The sequence below is a fragment of the Citrus clementina genome, unplaced genomic scaffold (assembly GCF_000493195.1).
Source record: "Citrus clementina cultivar Clemenules unplaced genomic scaffold, Citrus_clementina_v1.0 scaffold_5, whole genome shotgun sequence".
Taxonomy (NCBI): Eukaryota; Viridiplantae; Streptophyta; class Magnoliopsida; order Sapindales; family Rutaceae; genus Citrus; species Citrus x clementina.
Window position 1 is genome coordinate 238,661 of NW_006262201.1, and position 27,271 is coordinate 265,931.

The 27,271-nt window shown below is 34.2% G+C and overlaps 1 protein-coding gene and 1 pseudogene across 3 annotated transcripts in view; both read left to right on the forward strand.

Annotated features, from left to right (window-relative positions):
• The window catches only part of LOC18041775 (glutathione S-transferase zeta class), an 88,740-nt gene extending 61,948 nt beyond the window's left edge, over positions 1 to 26,792 (forward strand). Inside the window, exons 1-10 of one of the 3 annotated variants that reach the window (XM_006431309.2) lie at positions 23,056 to 23,076; positions 23,360 to 23,426; positions 23,522 to 23,578; positions 23,704 to 23,789; positions 23,889 to 23,960; positions 24,507 to 24,560; positions 24,665 to 24,740; positions 25,385 to 25,446; positions 26,116 to 26,175; positions 26,360 to 26,792. In XM_006431309.2, the coding sequence (XP_006431372.1) occupies positions 23,074 to 23,076; positions 23,360 to 23,426; positions 23,522 to 23,578; positions 23,704 to 23,789; positions 23,889 to 23,960; positions 24,507 to 24,560; positions 24,665 to 24,740; positions 25,385 to 25,446; positions 26,116 to 26,175; positions 26,360 to 26,461 (639 nt within the window). In that variant the 5' untranslated portion in view covers positions 23,056 to 23,073 and the 3' untranslated portion in view covers positions 26,462 to 26,792. Of the gene's footprint in view, positions 1 to 23,055; positions 23,077 to 23,353; positions 23,427 to 23,521; positions 23,579 to 23,703; positions 23,790 to 23,888; positions 23,961 to 24,506; positions 24,561 to 24,664; positions 24,741 to 25,384; positions 25,447 to 26,115; positions 26,176 to 26,359 lie in introns of those variants that run through there. The other 2 variants (XM_024182895.1, XM_024182894.1) reach the window with 2 other exon arrangements.
• On the forward strand, positions 10,370 to 15,709 carry LOC112098506 (annotated as a pseudogene).
• Positions 26,793 to 27,271: the final 479 nt, after the last annotated feature.

The following is a 27,271-nucleotide window of genomic DNA, read 5'->3' on the forward strand; positions in this document are numbered from 1 at the left end:
ATATTAGCTTATGGAAACCCTTACTGTAAAAGCTAGACAATAGAAACCCTAGACATACATGAGGGGAGAGAGTTGAACAATTGCGATAGCTGAACAACTACAAATTATTAATAGAAAAGAACTACATGAAGATGGATAGAAAATGAACTAAAATAGCATGAACGTACAAGCAATTATGGAAAACCAGAATAATAACAAACTTTTTTTATTTTATTTTAAGTAAACAAATCTCAGTTCAAGAAGAAAAACAGGATAATAAGCGTAATAGCATGCAATTAATAAAGAAAGCGAACACATTTCCACTTTAATTGTTGCTATAACCGATAATAGCACCGAATAGCTTCACTTCTTTCTTCTCATTGTTTATCACTTCGTTCTCCTCATTTTCCATCACTTCTTTCTCCTCCTTTTTCATCCCTTTTTTAATCAATCTAATCTTGTACCTGCATGCTGATCCAGAAGCTCCATCTGTTTCCCTAGAAAACTCAACTGCATCACCAACTTCTGCTTGCTTTTCCTCAACAAAAGGACGCCAGGTGGCTTGGCTGATAAAGGGTTTCTCGTACTGTCCCTGACGGATGCACAAGACGAATTTCCAATTTTTTCTATCCTCGTCCTCTACGTCCAAGACTTGACGGTATTGCCCTGCTTCGAATGCCGGAAAAAAACCTCTAAGACGGTTGGCATTAACTTCCAGCCGAATAGAAATATCTGTTGGAGTTAGAGTTTTTAAATACACTGCCATTGCTTTGATGAGTTGAGATCCTTCGATATCAAATAAATTGTACTTGTTGTGATCTGATCAAAGGATGAGCCAGGGGGTGAATTTATATGAAAAGCCCAAGAGCCGACAAAATTGAACATCATTATCAAATCTTTTTTGCATTTCGTCGGCTGTTGAAACATTAATATTAACTTTCTATCAAATCTATCGTTATCATAGGTCTAACGCAAGTCGTCGTACGTGGGTCCTGTGTTATTTATTCAACAACATACTCTGCTTTGACTGGTGAGGTGAAATTGAGAATCATCATATTCGTCTTTTCAAACGAAATATAATAAGTGGTTTCTTTTAAGTATTATCTAAACCAATTCAGATATGCGTAGTATTTAGGTAGATAAAATCCTTCCCAAAAATATCAACATCACCGGAAGAAACTTAATTAATTAATATTTGTGGATATATATTTTCAGTGATGGATTAGAGAAATTAATTTGTTGGTGCATTCATTTTTACTGTCACTTTTGATGATCGATCATCATCATTTTTTAAAACTTTGAATATTGTGTTTTGCTGTCAAGTGATTGCCAGACAGAAAAGTGCTCTTGATGTTGCTGGCAACTGAATTGTACTTGTTTTCTGATATTTAAAAGAGAAAAACCCAAGAAGCGACAAAATTTATGATCCATTCTTTAATTTGTTTTGTTTGACTAATTGAGTGAACAATATGAGTTGATCTTTTTAAACTCAACACCGATATGCTCACACCATTTAGGACCACTATAAAATAAATTACTGTAGCTTCAAAACACACGCACTCGTCTTGCTCAAACGCAAGCGCAGACCACACACACTCGTCTATAATTGTACTTTATTGATTATATGTACGTCTCTTAAACAAAAGTTGAGATCCTTCGCAAAATATCAACGTCGTTGAAGAAACTTCATTACCATTATTAGTTTTTAGTGAAAGAAAAGTGCTCTTGATGTAGAAAGTTCTCCTTTGATAGTGAGTGTGGTTGGCTGGCTGCTGCCGTAAATTTGACCAAACGAGAAGGAGCGAATCGGAGTAAGAGGTGGTGAGAGTGTGTGCGCATGCGTTTGCTTTCATAAGTTTCACGTAAGAATCTGCAATAATAATGATCTTAATCATTAAAAATCTGTTTTTATCAATCAAATCAAAGTAGGTTTTAAAAAATCAAATCGCTTTTCTAAAAACTTTTTGTTTCAGTTGACTTGCGTGAACATGATTGATTACAAATTAAAAACCAAAAGGTGACCAAAGAGAATTATTAATGATAAAACAGAGAAAAGAAATTAATATTACAATATTAAAAGAAAGCACATAACAAAAATTAATATACTACTAAGGGCAAGCATGCAATTAAACCTGTTTGCTACCTTTTTTAGATTTTGGCGGTAGGAGACTGAATTGAAGTATTAATACTATTTAAGATGAGAAAATTGGATTCACGGTTTTATAAAATTTTGTTCAGCCCCCTATACTATATATTATTTACAATTTATTCTTAAGTATTATAAAAATTTTTGGATTGTAAAATTTCGTTCAACCTCTTGCACTCTGTTTTATTTCATTGAAGCCTCTAGAGTTCCAATTCGCCCACGTAATTTTAAATTCCCAAAATAGCTTCCATTTAACTCGCTTTGATTTTTATTCTAAGACAAAGTAAACATATAAATGATAATACAGCTAATTCTAATTATAATTCATGTAGTTCAAATAAATAAATTATTATGATTTCAATTCCTCATTTTGTAACTATTTCGATTCTAACTCATTATATTTCTAGCTAATTTCAATTTCTTTTTAGTGAATACATTATAAAATTTGTAATACTTGTGAATAAATTGTAAATAATTTAGAGTGGTCTAATTAAATATAAAGTGGTTTATGATTTTATAGGACAGTTGTTAGGGGACCCTCTATATTATTAACATTTTTGGGACTGTTGAAACAATAACCTTTCTATCAAATCTTGTTTCATTTTTTCTTCACATTGTCTAATGTAAGGCTATACCTTACGATTAAGGTAGCAATCCCCTTCGATCAAATCATGTTTCTTCTCTTTTATCGCTATCATAGGTCTAACACAATTGTCTGTGGGTCCCGTGTTATTTATTCAACTGCGCCGATATTCTCACAAACCTAAGCACAAAGCTTTGCACAAAACGGTTCGTTTTGTGCAAAGTATAAAAGTCATTTACACTTACAAGCAGCAACATCACACACGCACGGAACAAAGAGTGCAACAACATTTCACTCGTCTCTCTCTCTCTCTCTCTCTCTCTCATTCTCCCTCTTTTATCCCCCACTAGACCGCAGTGCAGCAACCATGCTAATGCTCATGATGTTACAAATTATACAAAGCTTCCCATTCAGAGGAACAATTGCTGCAGTCCTTGGCAATCATAAGCAATTTTGAAGAACCCAATCAAACAAAACTGAGAAGGTCCCTCATGTAAGAAGTAAATTCAAGCAACCATAAGCAAAGCAATCAACATTAATCACCAAATTAATATATGCTCTGTATAATAATTTGAAGACCACGATATCCTTAATAAGAATAATAACCATTCAAAATCTATGAGGTCTCAAAAATATATTAATTAATCTTTAAAAATTAAGCAGTCTGCATCTTTAATTACAAATTAATCTTTAATCAATTAAGCCGATTGTGTTGGGAGTTAGAGAGCGATGCAGTTGAGATCGAGAGAATGAAGACAACGGAGCCGAGAGCGTGAGGAAGATTGGAGCAGAGAGAGTGAGGGAGACCAGGGCTGAGAGAGTGAGGGAGATCGAAGTCCAGGAAGCCAGCTAGATGCTTCAAGCGAGAGACGAGAGAGCCGTCACTGTTGCTGCGTCGTGAGGGAGAACGGAGCTGATATCAAGCTTGTGTGCACACAGGAAAGAGAGAAAAATGTTGCTGTGTGGTGGGGGAGAAAAGAGGGAGACGGGAGAGAGAGATGGGAGGAACGTTGCTGCAGGATTTGTTACGTGCGTGTGTGGCGTTGTTGCTTGCACGTGTGAATGGCTTTTATACTTTGTACAAAACGAACCGTTTTGTGCAAAGCTTTGTGCAGAGCATTGTGAGAACATCATTTTCCTTTATTCAACAACATGCTCTACTTTGATTGACAAAAATGATTTGTGATGATTACCAGCACCCAAATCAAAGGCCGTCTTTTGTATAATGGAATATTCTTCTGAATCTTTAATTATTGGCTGCGGTCATCTAAAAAAAAAAAAAAAAATGACGTTGACGTAAAGTGAAAAAAGAAACGAATACTGCATTTTGTCCTACGATTAAAAGTTATAATTCTATTTGAGTATTGACTGGTGAGGTGAATCAAAATTGAGAATCATCATATTCGTCGTTACAAACCAAATATAATGAGTGATTTCTTATAACTATTATCCAAACCAATTCATATATGTGCACAGTTTGTAGGTAGATTAATATCTTTATTCAGAAAGATCTATGCAATATCAAGTATAACTTTCTTTTAATTGTTATAGGCATGTCTCTGAAACGACAATATCAACATCTATAAAAGAAACTTAATTAATTAATATTTGGTGGATATATATATTTTCAGTGAAGGATTTGATAAACTAATTTGTTGGTGCATTTATTTGAAAACTTTGAATATTACGTGTTGCTGTCGAATGATTGCCAGACCAAAAAGTGCTCTTGATTTTGATGTCGAAAGTTCTTTGGAAGTGAGTGTACGTGGACGCAGCCATAAATTATGACCAAACTGGAAGTAAGAGATAGTGACAGTGTGCATATGTACTTGCGTTTTCTTTCATTGGTTTTACGTAAAAATCTGTAATGATAATGCTCTCAATCATTAATAATCTATCAATCAAATCAAAATAGGTTTTGAGAAAAAAAAATCAAATCAAATTATGTAAGTTTTGTTTCAGTTGACTTGTGTGTACGTGATTTGAAAAAAATTAAACACCAAAAGCCGACCAAAGAGAATTGTTATTGGTAAGTGTTATAGGTTAGTTTAGTTTGTTAGGTTTTTGTGGATACCGATCTGAATTGAAGTATTAACGTTATTTAACTTGAGAAAGTTGGATTTTTCAAGCTCATGACCTACCACATACTTGTGTGAGTTTAAGTGATTTGAATTGACAGAATTGGTTGAAAAAATAAAGTCAACTGATGATAACATGAGGAGAGAGATAGTTGAACAATTAATTACGATATTTGAACAACGGCAATATTATTAATAGAAAAGAACTACATGAAGATGGATGGAAAATGAACTAAAATAGCATGAACGTACAAGCAATTATGGAAAACCAGAATAATAACAAACTTATTTTTTTTATTTTAAGTAAACAAATCTCACTTCAAGAAGAAAAACAGGATAATAAGCGTAATATATAGCATGCAATTAATAAAGAAAGCGAACACATTTCCACTTTAATTGTTGCTATAACCGATAATAGCACCGAATAGCTTCACTTCTTTCTTCTCATTTTTTATCACTTCTTTCTCCTCATTTTCCATCACTTCTTTCTCCTCCTTTTTCATCCCTTTTTTAATCAATCTAATCTTGTACCTGCATGCTGATCCAGAAGCTCCATCTGTTTCCCTAGAAAACTCGACTTCATCACCAACTTCAGCTTGCTTTTCCAAAACAAAAGGATGCCAGGTGGCTTGGCTGATATAGGGTTTCTCGTACTGTCCCTGCTGACGGATGCACAAGACGAATTTCCAATTTTTTCCATTCTCGTCCTCTACATCCAAGACTTGCTGGTATTGGCCAGGTGGGAATGGCGGGAAAAAATCTCCAAGACTGCTGGAATTAACTTCCAGCCGAGTAGAAATATCTGTTGCAGTTAGAATCTTTGAGTACACCGCCATTGCTTTGATGAGTTGAGATCCTTCGATATGAAATAAATTGTAGTTATTGTGGTATAATGAAAGCAAGCACCTGGGGTGATATTTATAACCAACAAAAACCCAAGAAGCGAAAAAATTGAAAATCATTATCAAATCCTTTTTGCATTTCGTCGGCTGTTGAAACATTAATATTAACTTTTCTATCAAATCATGTTTCTATACTTTTATCGTTATCCTAGGTTTAACACAACAGTCTTATGTGGGTCTCGCGTTGTCTGCTTTGATGATAACCAGGACCCACCCAATCGGAGGCCGGTCCTTTTGTGAAGTGAATGTAAAGTGAAAAAAGAAACGACTAATGCATTATTGTCCTGTGATTAAAAGTTATACTTCTGCTTCAGTATTGACTGGTGAGGTGAATGAAATTTGAGGATCGTTATGTTTTTTATTACAAACCAAATATAATATTATATAATATTATATTAAAAGTTTCTTTTAAGTATTATATAAACCAATTCAAATATGCACAGTATTTAGGTAGATAAAACCCTTCCCAAAAATATAAAAATCAATAGAAGAAACTTAATTGTTTAATACTTGTGGTTATATATTTTCAGTGATGGATTTGAGAAATTAATTTGTTGGTGCATTCATTTTTACTGTCACTTTTAATGATCAACCATCATCATTTTTGAAAACTTTGAATATTCCGTTTTGCTATCATGTGCTTGCCAGACAGGGAAGTGCTATGGATGTTGCTGTCAGAAACCGACTAGATTGAAACCGCAAAATTTATGATGGATTCTCTAATTTCTTTTCTTTGACTAAATAAGTGAACAATATGAGTTCATCTTTTTAAACCCCATTATAACTTTGAAAACCATTATGAGTTACACCAAGCAGAATCAACATCACTCCTTGTTTCGAAAGCCACTTGAAAATTGTGAAAACAAACGCATGCACACTCTGTCACGCTCACTCGCTACTTCTCATTTGGTCATGTTTATTATGTAGAGAGAGTGAGCAAGTTTTTAACGAGGAATCACTTAAAGTTATTAAGTTAAGGGATAGTTTAAAAGATAAGAGAAATACACAATTCAGTATATTATAAGACAAAATATACTGTATTAGAGATCTTTAGTTTATCCCTTAATAAACTTAATTAAAGGATCTCTTGCTAGATAATGACTAATACATATGTGTGTGTACTTTTTTTTTTTTTACTTATTCTTACAAATGCCCTTAGCTTAGTATTCTTGCAAAAAAATATTATATATATATACATATTTTATATTTAATTATGAAATTTTTTCAAAATTAATTGAAAAATTATGATGATTCCCATTTTTTCCATAATTTTTCAGTTAGCTGTGATTAAATAATTAAAGATATTCATTTTCCCAACATCAAACAACTACTAAGGGTAAAATGGTAAGATTAGCAAAATAAATTGACACTCAGGATTTTGAATGATTTTCAAAATGTCATGGGGGTTTCGAAAATGGTAAGATTAGCAAAATAAATTGACACTCAGGATTTTGAATGATTTTCAAAATGTCATGGGGGTTTCGATTAGTTTTATGAAGCAATCGGAAGGTTTAGCTCTTTTTTGCAACTTTTGAGTGTGAAATATGCCTATGAACTTCTATATAAATAATTACTGGATTACTATATCTAAGTACACGATAACCACAATAATAAAAAAAAAAAGATAACATGCAATTCAAAACGATTCAACATCAATTGAAGAAACTTCTATTGATTTTATCTATAATTGTACTTCAATATTGATTATATGTACGTGTCTGAAACAAAAGTTGATATCCTTCAAAAAAAAATTCAACATCAATTGAAGAAACTTCATTACCTTTCGGTGGTTATTTGTTTTTAGCGAAAGAAAGGTGGTCTTGATGTAGAATGTGGGTTAAGTCGTTATATTACCGTATGGAAGACTCGAACCTCGAAGAATCACTCACTTATGAGAGCGTGACTTGTAACACTCGGCCAAAGGCCGATTGGTCAAGAAGTTTTGGATTATTAGTTCAATACTCTTCTAAAAAATCAAAAGAGTTTTCTGGAATCGGATCTGTTTGATTGTCGGTGAACAAACGAATGAAGCTTTAACTGAATCGTTTTTTGGCTCTTTGTGCTATGCTGGGGATTAGTTTGTTTGACTTTTGAGCTAGAATGGAATAGTAACTGGACGGACCCACATACTAGCAATAGTCAAGAGAATTTTATAACAGACCATTAAATTAATTTAGGAGAAAATCTAGCTTTGGTTATCAGTTGTCTTGTGTGATCATGACTTGATAAAAATTTAGGACCCTCTTTCTCTATACAAGAAAAGAAAGCGAAAGATCCGACAGAAGTCTCCTGTACTCGCGAGCGCTATCACATTCACACAACACATTCAATAAAGTTAAATAAATCCAATATCAATTGACGTAGAACATTTTTTTTCCCAAATAAAACAAACTGAAACCACGTGATTAAGAAAAAGAAACAAAATTGATACTCCTGAAATCGCGCGATTTCTCTAGTCTATAAATTAACACCATTTGTCCCTATAAACAATAGACATCACATTCACATGCGAACTCCTAAATAATTATCTCAAATAATGTGGCATTTATTAATTGTTTGATAGCTCTTTATAAAATTTAAATGAATTGATTGTATTATCTCACCAACTAATTGATGGATGTCACATCATTTGCGATAGTTATTTAGGATAAAAAAATTTAAGATGCGTAGCATATAAAAATATCAGATGTGAGAGAATCTCACATTTAACCCTTCATCTAATCATTAAGCTTTTGTTATTATTCATTTGACTTGTGTGAAAATGATTTGATAAAAGTTCAACGACTGTTATCACTTCAGTGGCTCTCACATTCACACACTTAATAGTCAATATGTTAACTAAATCCAATATCACATCCAGTCATCCATGCACACATTTTACAAGGATCAACTACACTCACAGGCGAACTCGTTTTAAGCAAGGCCGCGGCTAAGTTACATTATTTGTAACTAACAGCCCGGCCATATTATTCGTTGGATTTCGACTCTTCAAACCCAATGGATGGAAAAAAATACTAGACTTAAAGTAAAGTAGTTTAGAGTATTGTATTGTAATTACTAATAATATTTAATTCTTACACTTCTCATCAACGAGGAAGAGTCGAAGAGACAAACAACAGTTAGTCGAAAACCCATATATTGGTTTATTTGTTTTTAATATAATTTATTACTTTACCATATTTTGTACTATTTCAAAAAAATAGAAATCTAGTAAAGAATATAAAATGAGCAATGCTAGGTATACCAACATATAAGCTTGAATTTGAGTCTTAACTGATGTGGCATTTATCTATTGGATGTCGGTTAAGTGATTTACTAATTATAAAATCCAGCATCCAATCGATGAGTGATACATAATATTGAGACTCAAGTTGTGACTCAAATGTTAGGATCCTTAACATTATTGTTACAAAATTAACCAAAAAAGTAAAAATGTAACCAAATACTTTTTTAGTTGTAATAATATAAAGTCACGTTATCATAAGATTTGGATTCATTATTGATCTAATATAGTATTTATATTATTTTTTTATCAGGTTGTGATTAGTAGTTATTGAATAAAAACATAAGTGTAATTAAGTGTTAATTAGTTGCAAAATATTACAAATTCAAACTTATCTGAATTTTTTTCTCGGACAAATTGAATGAAATCTTCCCCTGGCATAAGAATCACTACATACATAATATATCATATAATTAAAACTTTACTCTCAAAGCTACCCTTACGCAATTAATGTATTTCCTTTCAATCAATTACTAATGGTAGAATTTATCATCAAAATTTAAAATTGAATCACATTTCCTACCATCAAATATCTTTATTATATATTTAGGTAAAATAACTACATGCATGATATATTTTTTATTTTAAATAAATTTTTAGGTGATTAATTTTAAAAAAATTAAAATTACATCGCTATATATCATTCAACAAACTCTATTTATTTCACTATTGAAATCATCGGCAAAGTGTTGCCGTATGTACTGTGATGATATTTGCTCAAGCGGTTGTGATAGTAATTTTTTTTTATTATGTTTGTGACTGTAAGTTACAAGGTTAGAAGGTTAGATAAGTCAGAAGGCTAGACAAGTTAGATAAGTCAAGCCTAGAAGCATGAGTCAGAGTCAGTAGATTGTTAGTTTAAATGTTTTGATAAGATTGTATAGTTATGACAAATCCAAAACGCTAAAAAGAGAAGAAAAGAAAGCAAGACGAAACAGACTGGCAATTGCAGAGCAGCATGCACTTAGCCATGCATGTCTTCAAACGGACTGCCAATTGCAGAGCAGCATGCACTTGGCTGTTGGCCATGCCTGTCTTGAAACAAAGTAGGCGACTGAACTGAACTGAACTGAACTAAACTGAACTGACAATTTTTTTTAAGTACTATACTTAAATACGGAATTTTGTTCAATTATTATTACAACATATATATAACATTATAGTTAATTAAATATAAGCACACTAATATCATATGGTGTAGCAACAAATTCATATAAACTTCATTTTTAGTGTTCGTACCTGGAAATTTTATTTAAAATAAAATGACTTCTGGATATATAACTATTTTGCCAAGTCAAGCCACTCCATGTTAAGATAATTAGAATTGATTGGTTAAGATAATTAGAATTGATTAATTACTAATTCAGCTTGTCAACAAAGTTGGTTAGTGTTACTGATATGTCATCTGAGCTGGCAAAGTTAGTTACGCTGCTGGTAGTTTGTTAAAGCATGTTGCTTAGCTTAACAAATATATAGCTTTTACATGTTGAATCTAGAATGTTCAAGATCATTGTATAAATACATCTGTAATTAGCAAAATTAACAAGATTAATTCAGTTTTCATTCATAAAATTCAGCTCAACTTTCTCTCTGAATTTTTCCTTCATTTTCTCTGTTTTTCTCAGTTACCAAACACTCACTCAAACTTTTAACTCTCCACAAGAATATCATTATCATTCAAACTTTGCAATGGTAGCAAAATGCAACTAAATAACTAGAAGAATACACCTACAATAAAATCATGTGTTCATTCGCTTAGTTGATAATTATTCAAAATCCTAACTGAAGCCTAAAAACCTCTGGGAGCTTTAGCTTGCACGTTTTCCAGATGAAATTTTTCTTTCAACTAATAACTGTCAACTGATAGAATCACTTTATCCCGTGCCCATCATTATAATTTATGTGACAAACAAAGAGAAAAAGGATAAAAGCAACATCGCATCCTTTTTTTTCCCTAAAAAAAAAAAACCAGGAATCTTTTGGTTTTACTCAATCAGCTATTGAATTTAATGAAAAATTTATCTCAAGGGAGATTGTCACTATTTAATTCACATGGAGTTTAGTCCTAAATTTAATGTGCCAGACCAGCAAGAAGTTGAACGTGAACGTGGAGTTATCAGTTTCCCTTGTTGCCTTTGGGATAATTATGACACTGTTATTCATTTTAACGCCAATAGCCAACCAAATCAAGCATTGAATTTTTCAAGTGGGGATCAATTTTTTATTATTATTATTATCTTTTCTTTGGATGATTATCAATTCTAAGATTATCGTGATTTATCAATATATATATTTATAGTCAATCGCGTGCCAACTTGTTGGATATGGGCAATTCAGAGCACTTTTGCAGTCAATTACGTACAAATCCAAGAACCCCGCATTGAAGAATTAATTTTCTTATACATATTGGTTGTTAAATATGTTCACAAATCACATCACGTTTTCTGTCAGATATGGTAAATTTAACATGATTTATTGGGACAAAAAATGTAGCAAATGATAGTGGAAAATCGCCTAAATGATCCCAAAGAGCTCTCGAGATTATTAATAATAATATTGTAGTAGCAAGCGTGGAACTTTTGGTTCTCCTCCTATTACTTGACGAACGATTTATTTCTTTTGAAAATACAAACTTGTTCATGCTGAAATTTTAGCAGTATGAATTTTCTTTCCAAGAAACTTGGTCCAAATGATCAAAAAGATTGTCTTGATCTTGTCGATATAAAAACTATATCAATCAAACTAACCAATCAAAAGATATTTATGGAATGCATTGTCCTTTTCGTATGGTTTCATATTAATGCAAACCAGTAACTGGGTTCCATGATGATAACTCCATTATACTATCTTGCACCGTTTATTTCTTTTGGAGGTAAAAACCGGTAAAATTGACTATTGACTTAGTAGAGTGCCAAATGTGATACCCTGCAGGTTTCTATATATCCCCACCTGAATTTCTATCATATATAGGGGAAATTTAAATCTTCATTTGTTGAAAGTAGTTTAAAGTCAGCACTTTTCAAGCATTTGACTGTGAACTCTTCTTATAGGGATTTATCCTACAACAAGGATTTGAGAGGACCACTTCCAACAACAATTGGGAATTTGAAGAAGCTGTCTAACTTGTAAGGAGATTTTCACTCGTCAAAGCATTTGCTGACAGGAAAGTTTTTCGGTTAGAATCCTGATGAAAAATACGCTATTTCTATTTGCAGATAGAATCCTGGTGGGTTGCAGTTTCTCTCGACCGATTCCCGACTCAATTGGATCTCTGCAGGAGCTGGTCTATCTGTAAGGATTTTGACTATGTAGTGCTTCACTAGGCTAGTGCAATTAAACTTGTATAATACTTGGCGGTTTTATCCATTTGCATTCTTTCACATCTTTTATCTGTATAGTTCTGAGTTTGTCCCAACGGCCAATCTGTCTAAATCTTTACATTGCAGATTTAAAATTCGAACGACTTAAGTGGAAAAATTCTGCCATCTCGGTAGACTATCTAAACTTTGCTGGCTGGATCTTGCTGACTACCAAATTGAGGGGCAGACACCAGTCTCCGATGGAAATTCTCCTTGTCTTGATACGCTGGTTCATACGAAGCACTTGTATACCAAATCTGTTTAATCCTTTTAGCTCTCTTACCTTATAGCCTTGCCCTGCATGTATTCATTTGTTGAAGTTTCTTGTCATCATCTAATGTCATTTTGGAAATAATCAACTCTCAGGCTCAATAGCAGTGAAACTTTTCCGATCAGGTATGGTTCTAATTCATGTGTAAGTTTCATAAAGTTTATACAAAATAGCTTTTGTAGTTTATGTCACTATCAGAGATTGATCATCTAAAACATTGTTAATTTAAGCATCATTCTCTAGTTGATTCCGATTTCTTTTATCTTCCTCACTTTTCACTCTTTGGGCCAGGCTTTTTGATATCAACAACGTCACTGGTGAGCTTCCTTCCACCCTTGGACTAGTGAAAACTTTGGAAGTCATGTGAGTATCTACATCTCATATTCAAGTGAAATGCTAAGGTGGGTTGCTGATAGTGAGCATCTGTGAACTCTTTTCTGATGAATTTCTCATCTTGATTGCAGACGTTTTGATAGGAACTCATTAAGTGGTCCTGTTCCATCAAACCTCAACAATCTTACAAGTGTTCATGAGTTTTTATGCTTTATTTATGGACCGTAGTTCCAATTCTCCACCACAGATTATTTTGCAATCAAGAGTGTTTAGTGATGCTATTTTTCAGGTTCCTGTCCAGCAATAAACTGACTGGTCCAATGCCTAACCTTACTGGCTTGAACATCCTCAGCTACTTGTAAGTAGAGAAGGTTTTACTACATCTACTTATATCTTCACATCAATAATCTTGGAATAGATAAAGCATCTCAATTACTTATTTAATTTTCATTTTATAATAATTGATTTGGAGGGATATGAGTGATGGCAGATTCAATGCATCACATGTCCCTTCGTGGTTTCTGTTTTCTACAGATTTTGGGGATAGAAAAAGGTAAATTTATCTAGAACAATAAATTTGTATTTTTAGGGGAGACGGGGTACCTCACTGGTTTGTTGTGTGCGGCGTATCTGAAATTCGGGGGAGGTGAAAAGGGAAGAGGAAGTGATATCAATGGTGAAAGGTTTGGGCTAAGAGAGGTGTCCTTCAAAATGAGTTTCACACTTGCAAAACAATGAAAGAGAGAGGTTAGAGGTGAAGCCGAGGTACCCCGACGTTAACACTCAAACGCTCAAGTTAGCAAACTCAAATTTTTTAATGGTAAAGAGAGCTTGCCAACCCTCTGTAAATCAAGGTTTGAAGTTGAAAAAAACCTATTTTGTGGAGTGTGAGTGAAGGAGAAAAACATGATGCAGAATAAAACCTAGAAACCTTTATATATGGAGTACCTTAACTGCCACGTGGCGTATTCTTTTTGGCAAACGTCTTTTTATATTTTTATGATTTTTGGGCCGTTATGTGCATGCTCTTGGTGTATCTCATCCTTTGGAAACGTGGCGCACACTGGAGAGTGGTCTATGTTGTAAGACCTGTTTTTAGTTTGTGCATTTATCTGTCTTATCAGTCATTCAAGATAGCATGTAATTTTCTTGTAAATAAGGAGAATGATCAGCTACTTTTTGTGACAGAATGATGGAGAATACTAATCTTGAAGGTCAAATTCCTGCTGATCTGTTCGGCATTCCCCATCTGCAGACTGTGTAACTATTAGCTTATATTTCAAGTAGCACCCCATCCAGTGTAAAAGCTATTGAAAATTACAAATGAAGCACACAAATTTAAGCATTTAGCTACAAATGCAAAACAGATCAATAACAAACTCCATATGAACGCAATCACTCTTGTGCCCTGATTTTATTATGACATTTTGGTAGGATCATGAAAACCAACAAGCTTAATGGCACCTTGGACCTTGGTACGAGCTACAGTGAAAAGCTGCTCGTTAATGTGTATAGTAATCGCATCTCTGCCTACACAGATAGTGGAGGAGCACCCAGCGTTGACATAATGTAAAGCTCACTATTCCTGTATTCTAGGATTTTTTTTCTCTCTCTTTTTTTTTTTTTTAATCAATAGCTTTCCGAAAAACTCCATAAGTAATAATTTCGTGAAAGTTAAAGCGCCATATGTAACATAGTATATACTAGAAACAATGTATTTTCAACTCACGGAGGTTATTTTCTTCAAAATTTTGCAGGCTTTTCGATAACCCAATTTGTCAGGAGTCGGGAAATGCAAAAGGACACTGCAGACTTTCCCAACCAAGTTCCTCTATTTAATGAAACCAAAGAACTGTCCATCTGCTCCCTACAACTCAGATCAGAATTCTAGCCCCACAAGTCAATCTGCCTATCCATATACAGGAACTCTAGTTTTCAGAGCTCTTTCATTTTCAGACTTGGGAAACACAACTTACTATGAAACTCTCGAGCAGTCTTTGACAACATCTTTTCAGTCTTCTTATAAACTTCCCATCGATTCCATTTCTCTCAGTAATCCATGCAAGAATAATTTTGAATACCTTGAATTGAGTATAAAAGTTTTTCCTGCTGGCCAAGATCGTTTTAATCGAACAGGAGTCTTTAGTGTTGGGTTTGTTCTCAGCTACCAGATCGACAAGCCTCCTCCTCTTTTTGGACCTTACTTCTTTATTGGTGATCAGTATCATTACTTTGCTGGTAATTTTGCTAATGTCATAGAAAAAAAAGGTATTAGTGCAATGTTGCTTTCGTTGATATTAATGTTTCTGTTTGTGCATTATTTTGCAGGAAAATCTGGAGGAACAAACAAGTTGACAAGCATCGGGTTTACAATTGGAGCAGCAGCTGCTGGTTGTGTCATATTGTTACTATTACTCCTTGCAGGAGTTTATGCTTATCGTCAAAAGAGAAGAGCAGAGAATTGCCAATGAACAGAATCCTTTTGGTATGTTCAGTATTTGATGTACACTTTGCATTTTCTGGCTGGTAAACTATTAAATCTATTTATGTTTTACAAATGCAGCACATTGGGACATGAATAAGAGCAGCGGTAGCATTCCTCAACTGAAAGGAGCAAGATGCTTCTCCTTTGAAGAGGTCAAAAAATATTTTTCAGATGCTAACGATGCTGGATCCAGGGTATATGGAAAGGCTTGGTTCATCTATCTCTCTCTGACCTCATTTCAGTGTAATGCCTCTACTTATGAGGCACAAATCTCTCCCGTTGATATTTAATTTATAATGTGGTCAAAATTTTATACCCTTGGTATGCGACGGATTATCAGAGTTGCTCAAAATGTACGTTTTCCCGACAAACAAACAGGGTCTCCGCCCATTCTGTTTTGCGCATTCAGCAATACAAGACATAACCTTTCGTTAAAGAGCTGAGAAAAGAAAACCAACACTGGTCAAAACTCAAAACCCATCTCAAAAACACAAACCCCACCACACTTCTTCAACAACTTTTCAATTAACATGCTGACCCACTTCTCAATCTCAGCTACTTCTGTCGGTCAACAAGAGAGCTCAGAGCTTAACTCTCTTTAGAACTCACTTGTAGACACGTGTACTAATCATTAGCTGCTAAACATTATTAATAAATGAATCCTTTTAGCATATGTTTGTTAAAAATGAGCGGAGATCCCGTTTCTTCTAGTTTACAGCATTCGGGTTTTGAGGCTTCCATGAGAGCTGGGGATTATGGGTTGAAGTTATCAATTCTCACCATTTCAAGCAAAGGAGCAACTACTTGACATGAATCATCAAGCTAAGAGAATCACAGACGATAATAATCAAAATTAAACAATCAAAATTACAATAAATATAAACGATCAAAAGTAATAAAATCATAAAAATTCAAACCCAACCGAGGCCTGTAAATCTTCACTAACAAAACAAATCTAATTATATCAGAACGTTTAATCTATATTAGATGACATTGGGTGTGGTAAAATGCTACATAGACTTCCCAAATGTCATATCAGACATTAAATACTTGAAAAAACCAGTGGTGAATGTCACAGTGAAGCAAGAACAAGAATAACCTTTGTCCCACTTTTGCCACTCTAATTTGTAAATCATATGCCACTCTGTCCAGATATCTTCCTCCTCTTAATTTGACAAATATTTTTTGTTCTCATAATACCAGTTGTTATAAGCTTGTAACCAGAGTAAGGCATTTCACTTAGCTTCGCAAATCTCTTTTCGTAGAAGTGCCACAGTTCTGACCTAATAATGAAAAAGATCAAGTGAGGGACATAACCAGGTACGTAAGAGGATCATAAAGATAAATAAAAGAATGGCTGAGTTCCATTTGTTTTTACCAGCGTGCCAAGAACTGAAAAGGTGCATACTTTCCATAGATCGATTCGGCAATCATTTGCACTGTTTTACTAGTGCAATTTCTAGCATGGACATCCATCAATGAATTTATCAATAGTATTCAAAACTCTTCCAACAAATGAGGATGCTTAAGGAAGGGTAAAAAATAATTTACCTGTTTCAAATGCCTAATAGGTTCAGAATCAGTTGGAATCACATGGTAAAATCCTATGCATACAAGGACACTGTTGCGTGTAAATCGTCCAAATCCATAGATCTGACTTAGCTGCTCTGCCAGCTTATCATAGGCTGTTTGGCTCGCTTCATTGCACATATCTTCTAGTTCTCTTAACTGAATTTTGCCATCAACAATACCCTGGGCATGTTTTAAGATGCGACCTGCTCTATAGCCAAGGTTGCAGTGTTTTGCCAGAAAACTCTCATCAAGGTTTGCTAGTTCTCTTGGGCTAGGAAAGTTACCAATCCCATCACAGGCAGATGGAGGATCCGTTGTAGACAGCTCATTCAATCTATGCAAATCACCTTCAATGTCGTTTCGAGGGAAGCTTGATTGCACATTCTCTTCCAGAACTCCAGCACAATCCAGCTTCAAATTGATATCATCTTCTGAGCCTCCTTTGTTCTCTGCAATTCTGCTTGTCAACTTGGAGGCAACTCTCAAAAACTTTCTGATTTCACTTTGACTCTTTTCCAGCCGGTGTTTTCGGAATAAAATCTTCACTGACACTGGGTGAGCAATGTTGAAGTTCCCACTGAAGCTCAAAGAGGGCTCTAGCCATGCTCAAAGTTCTCGGCCACCTATTAAAATTACATTTGGTCACTAGCTTCTAGTTAAAAATCAAAACTTCAGTAGCTTCCAAATTTGGATTTAATTTATAAAACCTCATAGTATGCAACAATTTTTGTGAAACGAGGTTCAAATTGAAATTTTAGGGTAGTGATAATATATAACTGTTATGCTTTTGCTTACTTGTGAAAGCAGAGCACCTAAAGCGTTTGGTGGGTAACTAATATGCAGACTGCATCTTTAAACAAAGCAGGCCACCGAAGCACTCTCCCACTAAAAATCTTTCATATATTGACACTCTTCCCCTTCCTTCTGGGCCACTTGATGTACAATCCTTTTGAAGCCTCTCACATTCCTCTCGTCAGCCTCCGTTAAGCGCAGCATTCTCTTGACTTGAGCAAGCAACGCGTCTTGCTGTTCTGAGAAAGTGACGGCGCCGACCCAGAAGCAGAATTGCGAACATCGATGTGGAGAGAGTGAGGGTCTTGCTGGGGTTGATAGATGGTGACGGCGACTGAGACTGAGGGAATATTGGTGTTGTCGAGAGAATTAGAAAGATGGAGAGGCCGAGAAAGGGATCGAGAAAGAGGGTCCCAGCGATTCGGAGACATATGAACAGGCCGTGGCTGCACACAGCCGTCTCCACTCTCCAGATTGAATAATTTTGTAAGTGGAAGCTTCAGCTTCAGCACACTCTCCTCCATTCCCATTCTTGTTTCTCGATTATCTTGTTACTGTTATTGTCAGTTAATGAGCAGATAAATAATAGAAATGTTACGATTAAGAAGGCTCGTTGAAGTGCTCATTACGCTGTCACAACATATGATGTAATAAAATGCGCCAATTTTAACCGGAAGGATTGGCCCCAAAAGTAATCATACAAAAATATTCTGGTGTTGTCAGACATTGTACTGGGTTGCTGTTGAAGCTTGTAATGTAGAATTGGTGTGCTTGCTGGATTCGTTTCACTTCTTGGCTTTCTTTGAGTTATATTGGCTTCCGTTTTGCTGGATTGACGATGAGTTGAGCCACTGCCACTTCGAAGAAGCCTTGTTTGAGTGGGCCTTTTTTTTCTTTCAGAAATGATATTTCAGATACATTCATAATAAATATTTGGCACAAGGAAAAAAATTTCAAATTAGTTCCTCTACTGTGAGGCCAAAGGCTAAGTTGTTTGAGTGGCCGTCTACTCGGCTTCTTTGCTGGCTTTCTATAGTCTTTCTGTCGGCTTTTACTCATTCATCAAGTGTTTAATCACGAGTAGTTTTGCTAAAGGACTGGGCCTGGTTCAATCTGCATTGGGCTTGCTTATTGTCACATGGACTCCAACCCGTGGTGATTTTTATCCCCATCATTAAGGACTCATGCAGACTTCATACGTAAATATCAATGTTGATCTCTATGCAAAGAGAGAATGATAATAATATTTATAATTTTATCTGCTCAAATTTCGTGCCTAAACTCCTATCGCATATACACTATTAATTTACACAACAATATATACTAAGGTCGTCTAACGACTAAGGGTGCGTTTGTGATTGAGGTGCTATAGTTTTTAAGCTACAGTTGCTATGAAAAAAAAAATTATAACTATGAAACAAAAGTTAATAATATATAACAAATATAAATTTTAAATAATAATTTTAATAAAATTATTTAAAATATAGTAGATTTTATATTATATAAGTGAAAAATCATATCAACATATCTTAAAAGTTACAACAGCTAGTGTTTATCAAACACTTTAATATTGTAACTTTTAAGCTACAGCCGCCCAACATCAATTCCAAACGCACCCTAAGACTGTTGGCATGAACCATAACATTCACTCAAATCATGAAAGTGAATTCCTTCAATCATCCATTTCATAAGAACATAATTTTTTAAATAAATAAATAAAAAAAGAAAAAAAGAAAACCAGCATAAGAAGACAAGTGCGATACAAAGAGAAATTACGAACGTATTAATATTAGGTTGAATCGTGCTAAATTATTAGTGGCGGGTGTTTGTTAAAGAAAATAAATATTTATTAATTGGGGGAGGCTGCAGCGCAGGCTGCTTAACAGTGCGTTTGGGGGTATATTCTCATGGGTTTCCGTGAGAATATAAGGGGTGGAGCCAATCGCATCCTGAAAATTTAAGGTTTTTTATTAGAGAATTCAAAAAAGAAAATATGAATTGATAAAAAATTTAAGGTCCTGTTTAGTATTGTTTTTTAAATATTGTTTTCATAAAATAAAAATGAGGATGAAAATATTATTTTTAAATTTAAAAATGTGTTCGGTATTATTTTCAAAAATAATCTAAAAATAAAAAAGTAAAATATATTCGGTAGAAATAGTTTAAAGAATTATTATTGAAATAATTTTCATAAAATAAAAATAAAGTAATGAATAATCATTTTTATTATTTAATTAGTTTGATTATTTTAATTTTATGAATAAATTAGGTGATCTTGTTAATTTTGTTGTTTAAAGAAAAGCGATAAACTCTACTTATTTGATTTAATTATATACAAAATCATAAATATCAGAATGTATATAAAAAAATTTATTGTGAGGGAAATTGATTTTTTGGTTGGTAGCAGTAGTAGTAATAATAATAATAATAATAATAATAATAATAATAATAATAATAATAATAATGTTATTATTTTGTGAGATGGTAAAAGAAAATTGTTACCATTTTCAAAAATATTTTTAAAACAATCTACCGAACACATATTTAGTGTTTTGAAAACAGTACCTAATGCACCCTAAGAATTCAAAGGGGAGAGTGAAGAATTAATAGCGATTAGAATTAATTTTATTGTTTGCCCAAAAATATAATGGGAACCACTATTTATAGTAGTTCAACACAATCTTAATTCTAATATAATTAGAATCCTAAATCATAATTGCAATAAGAAAACCTAATCCTAGTAGAGAAGAAATTAAAATAAGCTACTAGGGTGATAACATCCCCCGAATTAGGCTTGTTCGCAATTCAAAAAGTCATCAAACGGCTTCCAATCGAAATAGTGTGTTGGCAGAATGAAAATCACTGAGGTATTGGGCTGATGATTACTGGAGACATCAGTTGCTAAAAGCAATAGCTGAGGTTGTTTGCAATTATGCTCCGGCTTAGGTTGCTAATCACAGTTAAAATAAACCTCTGTAGAATGCCTCTCGACGTGCCTAAATGGTGATAAATGTTTGGGTTGCCTTGCACAACTCGCCCAATCATTCAAGATTGTCTAGCAGAAGTGCCTTTTAGAGTGCTATTCTGAAAGGTTAGGACTACAGATTAACTTGAGTCAGTTGTGTAACTTTTTCTTCAAGCACCGTAAAGATCATGATGTACAAAAAAGATTATCAAGAAAATTCAGAGTTATGGTGTTGCTAGCCGGTGGTTGATGATGGCGCCAGTTTAGGTGTGGCTGCTAGAGTTTGTCAAGGTTAAATGATTGGTTCGGTTGATGGCTTGTGGTGGAACTTACAAAAGTCATAATTAGTTGGTGGGATAAACTTGATTAAAGCAAGTAATTGACTTGTAAAAACCGAAATTAAAAGTGAAGGGATATTGGCAAAATTTTGGGATGCTGGAAATTTTTTTTTCTTTTTTTAGTTGAAGGGAAAAAGAAAGATCGGTTGCTTGGGAGAATATGCCCTAATACTAGATGACAGGGTTTTGATTAGAAAATTTAAAAGAGAAAAGATAAAGAGTTTTAGAAATTAGAGGGGGGAGAGGAGAATTAATAGGAATTAGAATAAATTTTAGAGTTTGACTATGTTGGAAACACTACTTTATAATCAAAGTTATAATTAATTTTTTTTACTATTTATCACTTTATATGTGGGGCTGAAATTCGTGCTCTACCGTTAAATCTGCTCCAACATAGGCATATCCTAAATTTTATTACTGTTTACTCAAAAATATAATAAAAACCACTTATTTATAAGGTGTGTTTGGAGTAAAGTGTTGTAGCTTTTAAGCTACAGTTAATGTGGAGTAAAAACTATAACTGTGAAATAAAAGTTGAGAAAAAAAAAATTTTAAGCTACCAAAACCCAACTACAAATGTTACCAAACACCTTAGTAAGCCCAGCTACCTCACCACACTTTCAAACGGGCTAATAGTAGTTCAACGCAATTTTAATTTTAATCTAATTAGAATTCAAAATCGTAATTAAAAATATATGTAATAGGAAAAAAATTGTCCAAATACAATAATAAATTGATATTTCACCCGCTGAACTCTACATAACCAAAACGGCAGCGAATAGCCCGAAAACCAGAGATCCAGAAACGACAAATCTGTACAAAACGTCAGAGTTCTCAGACCGTGTAGGGAGCATCAAAATGGAGGCATTGAGATCAATGATGGAGAATTCACTAGTGCCGGAGAAGACGAAAACAGAGGAGGTGACAACAGAGTGCTGACAGTCACTGGACAGGGCGTGGTCACAGGGGGAGCACTCAATGGAGATGGCAAAGCGGTTGACTAAGTCTTCAATGGAGATGGCACTACTTCTGGTGGAGTCTTCGTTGGAGACAAAGATAGAGATTGCGCCATCAGAAACGAAAAGCAATGCCATGGCAATGAAAATTTTAAAGTTAGAGTGAGCCATTTTGATTTAAAATGGCGTCGTAGATTTTTAAAGTAAAAACCAACAAAAAGTTAAAGACTTTTAACTTGGAGCAATGGTTTTACAATCGTGGATAATTTCTTGTTATGTCTTTAGACCCCTTTAAGTTGCTTTCTATCTATCAACAACGAATAAAAGACATTATAATGATCGCAACAATAGTTTAAAGATTGAATTTTTATTGTGACTATATGATTCGGAGAAAAAAAAAATTGTTGGTTTGATGATTAAGGAAAATTGTGGCTGTCCATTTGAAAAAACAAGCAAATTACTAGGTGGAAGATCAGATTATGGGTTAGTGTGACAATGGACCAGTCAGTAAAGATTAGATTGATCGTGTCCTTGATTGTTGGCTTACGATCGGTAAGAAATGATGATGAAAAGCAATTGATAGTGGTGAAGGATGGATTCAATTAAAATTTGAAAAATTTGAAAAGAAATTGATAGTGGAGAGGAAAAATTTCTTTTTGATACTAATTTAAGGGGATTTTTATCTTGTGAGTGTGTTATGATGACAAAAGCACAGTAATCTTAATAGAAAAGAAATTAAAATATGCAAATAGGGTCATGACACATCAACTGAGGAAGCATGTAGGATAGCAGGAAAAGTAGAACTAAAACCAATTTAGTCATGGTCAATCAATCCGATCGTCAAGTAAGAAACGTAATTGCCTACGCATGCACAAGCAAATTTGGATTAATTTATAATATATGGTTTTCACGGTAGAACAGAAAAGCCATTGCTTTGCTCATTATAAAAAGACACAAGTGATAGGTCACTCACTTCAATCAGCTGTGCTTGCGTAGTCTGGTCAGAGATAGATAGAACCTGTTGATAAAACATGGTAAGATTAAAAAAAGTCTTCATCTTGCTTCATGTTTTGGAGTTACGATTTCACATTTATTATCTTTATTATTATTATTATTATTATTATTATTAGGATTTTGATAAATTACAATTTACATGACTTACAATTCTTATAAAATATATAAAAATAAGTAACATGGCAGTACACTCATTGCCATGTTACATGGGCTGAAAGTTACGTTCCTTCTAACTTAGCACGGTCCTTGTTATTATTACTACGATTGTTCTATTAAGACTGAAACTGAGACTGTTACATGAAGCTGAAACTGTATTCATACTGGAGGAGTTCATGCTCATATCGCGTCAGAATTGGTCTCAACTTGAAAGGTCATCTCTTCTCTTTCAATTCGACGACTTTTGATTCACACCTTCTGAGTTAGTTTGTCAAAATTTGATTTTATTTGATATTTTTTATGTTACAGGGTTAGAGTATGAATACAAAGCAGTTGACCTGCTGAAAGGAGAGCAATTCAGTCCTGGTGAGTAACTTTGTCTTAGTATAAATGTGACAGACCATCATTTTTTATGACGATCTTATTAGCCAGATCGTAGATTTCAAAATTGGATGTGGGCTTCACTTCTTTTGTGGTTTTATGTTCTGTAGAATTTTTGAAGATCAACCCTATTGGTTATGTGCCGGCTTTGGTTGATGGAGATTTTGTTGTATCTGATTCTTTTGCTATTTTAATGGTCAGTCATCCATTTGCAGCTCCTGATTTTAGATTATTTCTGTGATGTTTGATACTAATAGTTATTTGCTTATCTATGGTTCCGTTGTGAATTTTACAGTACCTGGAAGAGAAGTATCCTCAGCATCCATTGTTGCCTTCTGATCTTAAGAGAAAAGCTATCAATTATCAGGTCAATTTCAAATCCTTTTAGTTGCCATCTCTCTTTGGTTTATTTTGCTTTGCATTGGTAAATAAAGATGATCAGACTCTGCTTATAGCTTCTTTTGAATGTACAAGTGACATGACTAAATCCATGGAATTTAATGCTAAGTTTCGTCGACTTCGATGGTTTATCCTATTTATTAGCTCGATCATGCATCATTAATGTGCCTCTCAATATTTAGAAAAGAAAAGGTGGAAGTTTTTCGAAGTATATGTACTCCCTATACAGCATCTGGAAAATGTAAATAGCTTAAATATTAGTGCCCAAACAGATAACTTTCTATAGCTTGTTTCAGGAAACATCTATTAAAGCAATCACGACGTAATAAGATAACTCTAATAATCCTTATTTTCCTGTTCTGAAGATACCTATCAGATGTAAATAGATGATCCATTTTCCATTACCTTTATGTTTTGGTCTTGGACTTGCTGCATCCATTGCTCTATGCAATTTTATCAGAAGTTTGTGTCAGATTTGGAGACCAATGAGTTTCCTTTTGTGCTCCATTTGCAGGCTGCAAATCTTGTTTCCTCAAGCATACAGCCTTTTCAGAACCTTACTGCTGTGGTTTGTTTCTAAAAGCCTTTTCAGTCATGATTTTAGATGACATTTATTACATGGTTGGAATATTTTTTTGAAATTTATTCTAGTTGCTTCTTTTCGATTCACAGAAGTACATTGAGGAAAAAGTTGATGCAGATGAGGGAGATGTCTGGACTAAAACTCACATGGGAAAAGGCTTTGTGGGTAAGCCTTACATGAATGTTAGAAAGGAAAAATTAGAAGATACATGTTAATATATCCATTGAGAAATTTTAATTTTTTAAGCTGATGAATTTAACAGTCATTCTTAGAATTCTTTAAGTCTCTACGAGTTTTTTAATCGGTCCATTGATGAGGCTTCATACTTGAATGATTAGTTTTAAAATTAATTAAACTGTAGGTATGCACAAATTCACAAGCAGATATATGTAAATTTTCACGCATACCTTTGCAAATACAGAAAAATATGTATGTATATATATAAAATTATTATCCAATCAGAGATTCCTCACCATATTGATGATCTAAAAGATTAAAAAAATAATATTCTATTATGATGTATTTTATACTGCAATATATTAAAATTTGTGTTTTTTTTTTCTTTTAGCCTATCTCTGAGGAATCCCTAATTGAAAGAACACCTATATATGTGTGCGTGTGTGTGCGTGTGTGTACGTGCATACGTGTGCGTGTGTGTAACATGTTCCAACATTATCCCCTGGAATATATTATCATTGAAGTTAATTTGGTTCTTCCATAAGAGTCCTACTAAATAATATCCATCTTGCAGAGTTTCTTTTTCCAACATTAGTTTTCTGGCTTAATCTGACTATAGCTTGAATTTTCAGCACTTGAGAAGCTGTTAAAAGACTATGCTGGCGAATATGCAACTGGTGATGAAGTTTTCCTGGTTAGTTTTCCTCCTTCATCTGTGTGCATCATAAACCCTTCTATAATACACAATAGTCTGTGCAAGGAAGCTCAGTCCACAAGCAGGGAGTGGAAATCCCTGTTGGTGCAATCGCGGTTTAAGATTTAAGTTTTGAGGAGTGGGGTTGGAGGATCATTCTTATTAATTTGGGTAGAGCAGACAAGATATAAGAGTACATACTCGCAACTGCAATATAGAGCCTGGAGTTCATAAATCAAAATTAACCTTGGCTGTATGTGGGTCATCTATGCATTGAGTTTCTAATAACTGCATTGATCTATGGCTCTTTCATGTAGTGATTACTATTGAACATTGAGGTTACTCTAATTTTTCTATTGAAAATATGAAGATAATCATCTGACAGAAGGGAGAGTGAGTGAGTGAAGAAGTAATGCGAAAAAAGCCAGGAGAAAGGAGAAGGATTTGTCTTTGCCTGTTTTATCCTTTATGGCCTGAAGTACATTATAAGGTTGCGAGTTATGACCTGCTTCAGTTTTCCGAGATCACAATATGTATTTAGTTGTGCTTTGCCGAACTGATATTTGGTCAGCCATGGTAGAACTTGATTTGTAATTTACCAAGCAATAAGAATGTGAAGGGGTTTATGTGATATGACTATTCCTATTATATATGTTATCAACCGTGCAGGCAGATTTGTTTCTAGCACCACAGCTTTATGCAGCCATCAACGTGATCAACCTTGACATGGTAATGGTTTCCTTTTCAAATTCATGTATTGGTTACATCTTCAACCAATTTATGTATCTCATTCAATTTGCATTGGTACCATATTCTACTTCAACACACCAGTAAAAATTAGTCCTTCCTTTCCAATGCATTACTTTATACATGCATGCGACAATGAATTTTTCTTTCCTCGCTCTACATGCAGACTCAATTTCCTCTTTTACTGAGGCTGCATGAGGCGTACAGCAAGCTACCGGCATTTCAAAATGCTGTACCAGAAAAACAGCCGGACGCCCCTTCATCGTAAACTAGTGGTTATAAAAGAATACTAAGCAGGCCTGCAGTGACACATTGTACTCGAAATTATTAATAAACTGCAGCTATTAGCATTGGAACGTTCTTATCCAAGTTCTTCAAGTTGTTTTCTAATCCACTGGGGATGAGTTATGTGATCAAATTACCTTTACCGCTGCGTTAAGATTATGCTAATGCCTTTTGGTCTTTCCATGTTTCAGATCAGCCTTTGTTGACTCTCAATAAGCAGCATTCAGTGTGAACTCCGGGATCTTTTACTTGAGCTTTCGAAAAGTTTGCAAGTAGGTTTGGTTTGTTCTGTTGTGAGTCTGTATACTTTATGATAGTAGCCATTGAATCAATAAATAATCAGAGTTTCTTGAGCTCTTTTGGTTTATGGAATGTGTTTGGATTTAATTCTTAAGCTAGCTCAGTTGTAGGCTTTTAGATCTTTATATTCTGCTGCCTCTTGACCGCGCGAATCTAACATTTTGGACATTAACGTTAATGTTCGTCAACAAAAACATTTCCCTCCTGTAAAATCTCAGGTGCTATAGACTGATAAAACAACCCAAGACTCTGCCCCAAGACCTCAAGCCAAAAGAACAAGATGCAGCAAGATGTTTAATTGAAAAGCTATGACTAAGATGATACTCCGGAACTAGATGATTAAACTAATATGACTAAAGAACCAACAGAAGCAATGTAATCAAAAGAACAAAAGAATCTTAACGTGGTTCAGCTAGATTTCTCTAGCTTACATCCACGGGAGGGAAAGAACACAGCTTTATTGATTTCCTTGAGATGAATTACAGAGTAATGC